General features: G+C 30.1%; 1 protein-coding gene across 1 annotated transcript; it reads right to left on the bottom strand.

Moving 5' to 3' along the window:
* Positions 1 to 5654: 5654 nt before the first annotated feature.
* LOC107457510 (uncharacterized) lies at positions 5655 to 6641 on the bottom strand. Its single transcript, XM_016075676.1, has one exon. The coding sequence runs from the start codon at positions 6639 to 6641 to the stop codon at positions 5655 to 5657; it is 987 nt and encodes a 328-aa protein (XP_015931162.1).
* Positions 6642 to 6855: the final 214 nt, after the last annotated feature.

Raw genomic sequence — 6855 nt, 5'->3', positions numbered from 1 at the left:
TGATGACGTAACCATCCAGGCTAAACCAGCAACTGTGACCTCTGGATGTTACGCACAACATTAGACACTGCTTACATTCATTCAAAGAATATTTATTCATAGAATCCATAATATTTATTCATAGAATATATAATTCTTTCGCTCAAAATTCGATATCAAGTATACCTCACCATGTCGTCTAAAAACAGACGTCATATTTCTTTTCAAGACAACGTTACTGTCCATGAATACCCAGCCGATCCTTTACAGATTTACTACTTTACTGAACATGAAGCAACGACTCGAAAAAGAGGAGAATGTTTTCATGCTTGTAATCCAAAAAAAGAGCTGCAAAGATTTAAACATATTTTAACTGAATGTTTACGCCATTCCATGTCTCTCTTATTTGGAAATCTAGGCCGGCATCTGCATCTATTACATTATTTATTAGATTTTGCCTTCTCTTCGCACCAGAGAGTTGCTGTAGTTTCCGACTGGGAATTTGATTCCGACTGGGAATTTGATTCGTCTTATCAAACATATGATCCGAAAAAAGAATGTGATGTTTTGTTTTTAATCGAGCCACCTTTTGGAAAGCAGATTCAATTTCAATCGTTTTGTGCTCACCATGTTATTATTGTATCGAGTCACTTGAATGTGACTGTGTATGATTCGATACCTGCCTTTTTCTTTCATGTGGGATACGTAAAATATTATCCATCGCTACCTTCAGTCCACAACAGCGAAAAGTTTTTTCCACCAAAGTTTTATGATCCAAGTTGGAAGAAACCTGAAGGAATAATTATGTGTTTGGATGTGATGCAGTGTACCTCAGCTTCTGAAGCGTTTTTAAGAGTGTTGACTGGAAAAGAAATGATTATTCCAAATAGGTATACTATTAGCATGCCTATCACTATTCAAAAAGAATTGGAAGCGTTGTTATCCAAACAAGAGACGCTATCCCTGTTAACGCATCCAAGACTAGTACATTTATATTGTTTCTGACACATGTAAAATATTATATACATTTATATTGTCTGACACATGTAAAATATAATTTACATTTATATTGTCTCTGACACTTATATTGTCTCTGACAAAATTTTATTTTCCGTTGCTTATGTGTATATATTTAATAATAAAAAAAATCAAACACTTGACAAATGTTTAATTTCTTGTGACAAAATTTATATTTTTACATTGTTTTTTAGTTTTTTATCAAGATATTATTTTTTAAGTGGTTATTGATGTAAATAAAAAATAAAAGAATGGGGTAATAAATAGGTTACTAATAATATATGAAAAAGTATTACATATATAAGTAGATTTTACTCATTTCTAGAGAAAAGTGTTGCTGATAATATATGTTCATTATAGAGATAATAATGATGATAAGAAGAAGAAATTATTACGTTAAAGAACAATCTAGTGTGTTTGATTCATTAATTTGGAACAAAGGAATCATGGTTTTTAAGACGATTGCATGAATCACAACGTCCGTTCACTGTCCATCTTGCTCTTTTCCATTCATAAGTATGTGTGCGTCGGCGACAATAAACGCACCACAAGTTGAATTGTTGGTTATAATTCGATATATCTAATGGCTGACTTAAAATTTCTTCTTTATATCCTATACATAGAAAACAAAATCCATATAAATGCCATGAAACTGATTGGGTGTGGGATCTTTCTACCAGTTTTAAACCTATTGTATCTGTTATACGGAAACAAGTCTGACAGTTAAATTTTAAATCGATTGGAAAATTATTCGAAGCTCTCCGTTTAATTGCAATCGTATCGTCTCGTAAAGGAGCAAAATGACGTTTGGGATAATAGCAGGTTACACAAATACCTCCTATTAGGGATTTGGCTGCAAACGTAAACAATTTCCAATCGTTTGTTTCAGTATGTTGCCTACAGTGGGCACACCACAGATTCCATTTTTTTTCATAGATTGTAAAACATATCGGTCTTTTTGTGTTACAGTATTTAGGTGCATTGCATAAAAAGCACCATCCTGTGAGTGACCATGTTTGATGGGATTCTTTTATATTTTTTAAACCTAATGTATCTGTAGGTAGTTTGCAAGTATTGCAAAATATTTTCATTTCATTTTCGTCGTCTTCCTTAAAGATGTGCTTTGAATTTAAAAGCATATCAAAACCATTCTCTAAACAACTCAAATTGTAAATGTCATCATTACTCAAATAGCCACAAATGTTTTCAATAACTTCAAATGGAAGAGACTGCATGACGAGACAAATATTTAATGTTAAACAATTCCTATTCAGCAAAGATTAACGATTTGAAAGTTGACAGATGATAAAAAAAAAGAAAAATGAAAAATTTGTTTCGTATTTATTAATTTTTAATAATTATTATTCAAATTGCTTATCCAAACATTCTTTTTAAAGTCTTCGCTGCTACAAAGAAAAAATTATTTCCTTACTTATTAATTTTTTAATATATATTGGTCAAATTGCTTATCCAAACATTCTTTTTAATGTCTTCGCTGCTACAAAGAAAAAATTATTTCCTTACTTATTAATTTTTTAATATATATTGGTCAAATTGCTTATCNATGTGTTTACGATATCTTCCCTACTCTGTTCCTTTCCAAAATACACCACCTCATGCTCAGATAAATGCAAGTCCAAGTAATGATAATCCGCCTTGTCAATGGTGGCTACTGACAACTTCTTACCCTTGTTCTTCATTATGTTATGCTGAAAATCTTGCTTCCAAAACTCTTTATCATCTTCAATAAAGTATTCTGTATAACACTCGTTCAAAATGTCCAAAGGACACTTATTCATTTTCATGTTTCGTAACATATCATGAAAAGTAAAGTGTTTCAATGAGATTGGCTTTCGAGCCACCACACATCGATTGTACGTAAACAAGTCTATAAACGTAATTTTGGCTGGCGTCCATTCTCCATCATACCGCATCCAGTCTATAAATGCCATAAAATCAACATTGGGGGGTAATTCGGACCATTTCAAAAGTAATAATCGTTCAGCCATTGTGATCAAATTTAAAGATTTGATACAAATCAACCTGTCTTTACTTATACATATTCAACATTTTTTTCACTTAATATTACGCTTTATTTTTTTAATAAATAAACTTTGACACTTCATATCATACACAAAAAAAAACATTTATTATTGGCAAACATTTATTAGACATGTAGTAACTAAATTATAATATCAGACATTTTATATTAATTAAATAAATATACATGTTTTGTCAAACACAAAAAAATTTTAATGTTAGACATATTATTGTACTACAATCTTAGATTTAAGAAAATGGTATAGCACCTAAATACCTAAATGTAAAGCCAATGCCCATTTCACAGCATTCCATTTGAATAAATTGAAGGATAAATACCTTCTTAACACATATTTATTATATTGTATTAATCTTTTCCTTGCACTTGGAAAATAAGTAAGCAATCTAAAAAAACTGATAGATTTTCCTGACATTTTTTCCATTCGTTCTCTCGTTACAAACATATATCTTAAGTTTCCAATGCAACAATGTAGACATTTTCCATAATCTATTATATCCCAAAGATGATAACATTTGAGATGCATTTTAAAAACGCAACATTTCTTTCTAACGCTAAATGCATCGTTAGGGCGACGACAAAGAAAGCATATTTCCTCCACTGGCTGTAGGAATCCATCATTGAGTGACATTTTTTAATTAATTTTATTAAGTAAAATAGTTGTAAGAGATGAAATTTGTGTTTAACAATTTATTATGCCTAATGATTATCACTTGGCATGAACAGTTGGAGTATTATACCTCTAGATCTGAATTAAATATTAGCGACACTTTTTTTTAATTGCAACTTGAAACTCTGGAATTTACAAACTTGAGATTTATCTAGCTAGAGGTGTGATAAAAATACTACAAATCTCCTATTTTTTGTTTTCTTTTTAATTTTTATTTATTTCTTATTTATTTTCATTTATTTATTTATTTAATATAAAGTTTTTATTTATTTTTATTTATTTATTTAATATAATATTTTTTTGTATTTTCTTTTAATTTTTTATTCATTTATGTATTTATTTATACATATTATAAAGGTTTATCTAAATAATGACAATGACACTCTAATAGTTATTACTCGTTTAACCTACTCTTTTTGACCTAAAAATTATAGCATTTATTCTAGAAATAAAGAGTACATAGCGAGTCTTGTATCATGAATAATGCTGTTGATACTTTACCGCCTGTAGAAGCATCTGCTCAAAATAACACACCGCCTCAATCCTCTGATCGTATCATAATTGATAAAATATTAAACAATGAAATCTTAAAGCAAAAAGTAGACTTGTGGAGTGAAGCGGGTGTTTTAAATTTAATTCAACCTGAGTGGAAAAGCGTCTTATATAATCATCCAGTATATCAGAGGCATTTAAACAAACAAGTCAAATTCAGTACCAAACAGGAAGCTAACAAGCATTATGTGATTCATAGACTTCATGAAAAAGATGACCAGTTTGAAATATTGGTAGCAGGATATTTTCGAGTCATTGAAAATTCTGCTCCCTGTGGCAATAATGGCTGCATCATAGTAAGTACTTGTGCTCCCATTGTTGAAATTGGTAAAGTTATGTGTGATCTCAAAGAGTGTTTTCCCAATTGTAAGTTTTATGTCAATTCGTGTGGAGGTATTTGCCCAGCGTGTCGTTCCAACAAAATATATAAAAACAACTTGTGGTGCATTCAAAACACTCAAGTGTTTACCAAAGACGGTATTTGTTTAGCTAATCGTATTTATGTAGAAACAGTTTTTAAACAAGCTTGTTTAGCTATTATGCGTCTCAATATTACCATGAAGTATGATTTTGGCAATGCCAGTAAAGTTGGTGGTGTGGTGAAATCAATGTGTTTTATTCAAGAATCGCTCTTGAGACCCGAAGAGCCTATTGTGAAAGGAATTTTAGCATTGGATATACCATCGCACAATTCTCAGGAGAAAAAGGAAGACACAGTGATGATGATGTTTGGTTTACCAGAGGGAACCAACACTCTTATGAAGTCATCCAATTATGATATAAACACCGAAACATTTAAATAACTATTACAAGTAACTATAAGTTGCAAGTCTTGAATGACTTTAATAAATATTTGAATGAATTTGCTAAACATAAATGTATCATTGTATCTGACAATAAATGTCTATGATTAAATGCCAACTTTTTCATATAACTGAGCTACAAAATTTGTTCTTAAACTTTTGATGCCAAAGTTTTCCCATAAAATATTTTATATTTCAAACATGTTGACAGTATTTTTCTTTTGAAATTGAAATTGTTCTTAAATTTTTTATGTAATAAGATGGAAAAAGAAATCATGTATTGTATTTTATTTTTTTGCAATAAGATGTATGAAGTTAACATGTATAGATTTTATTTTATGTATCGTGCATGTCTCTTTTTTCAATTGACATTTCTTCAAAGCATCAATTGAAAAATAAGTGTAATTTATTTCTTTATATGTATAACAGTAAAAATAATTCTACGTTAAATAAAATTATATTAAATATTTTTCATTAAATATACAAATTTGATTCAATAAGTATTTAAACTAATAATATAGACACATAAATAGTAATCATTTAAATATAGTTATAACATTCATTGCCAAATATTTCAAATACTGACTTTCACTTTTAATGGTTTATATTTTCTATGAAGATAGGGATATCCAACTAATCTTTTTATTAAATCCGTCACTTGTAAATTGTCTAGATCCATTGTTGGGCAGTGTTTACCAAATGATATTGGTAATTTACTAATCACTTTGACTTTGTGAGGTAAATGATTACACGTTCGTTTCGCTTCGAAATATTTTATTCTTTTCTTGAGTTGCAATTTGCTAGCGAGATTGACTGGTGTCATACACACATATGGAGTACATTGAATAGAACATTTATTATTTTTTTGAGGTCCTATTTCTTGATGGATCGTTCGACTGTCCCACAACACTAGTGAACCAGCAGGAGCTTCTACACAAATATCGGAGTTTTTTTCCAAACGATCAATATAAAATTGTTTTTGTGGAGGAGTTAACAAGCACCAATCTGACTTGTGTTTAATTTGAAAAGTCTCTTGAAAAGCTTGGTGCAGTGCATGACTTTTTCTCAAAAATCGAAAGGTTGCATCGCCCTTGTGGACGGGATAGAGATTAACTAATCCTTGTACACATTCAAATCCGTTACGTTGAAAATTTTGATCAGTATGAAACCATTCTTTGTTGTGATGACAGCTGTGCTTGTTAAATTTTTGCGGTAAAGAAATACTGATACCATCAAAACTAGTTAATAGGTGCTCGGTATGCCAAATACGAATAAATTCTTCTATCACATTAGGATGTTGACGAATAGTCCAAGACAGTGGATTATGTCCAAAATCCCCATATTGAAACAACCTGCCCTGTTTGGGACAAAGTTTAAAAATAGAGACGTAGGTAGAGGGATCATTTTGAACAATGGGTTTATTTAAGTGTTGGGTTTTATTATGAAGCCAAGTCCACATGGTATTTTGAAGGGTTGAAATTTCTTTCAATGTTAATACATTTTCAATCACTTTTACCCCGTCTGTTTCCAAAGTAAAATCCCTACAGTTGAAATAATGCATGTTTGAAGAATGAGATCTTTTGTACACCAATAAAATATAATCGAAATATTTGAAGAATGAGATCTTTTGTGAGGCAATATAATCCAAATTTACAAAAGAAAAAAGGAAAATATTTACAAATGCGTATAATGGATTGTGGAGAATTAAATATAATATTCTACAAAAAAAAAAGAAAATGCAAAATAAAAAGAGACTAAGAAATTTAGAATTTGAA

Source organism: Parasteatoda tepidariorum, chromosome 8 (assembly GCF_043381705.1).
Source record: "Parasteatoda tepidariorum isolate YZ-2023 chromosome 8, CAS_Ptep_4.0, whole genome shotgun sequence".
Classification (NCBI taxonomy): Eukaryota; Metazoa; Arthropoda; class Arachnida; order Araneae; family Theridiidae; genus Parasteatoda; species Parasteatoda tepidariorum.
Note: the sequence above shows the minus strand (reverse complement) of the source record. Positions and strands in the feature narration are given on the sequence as shown.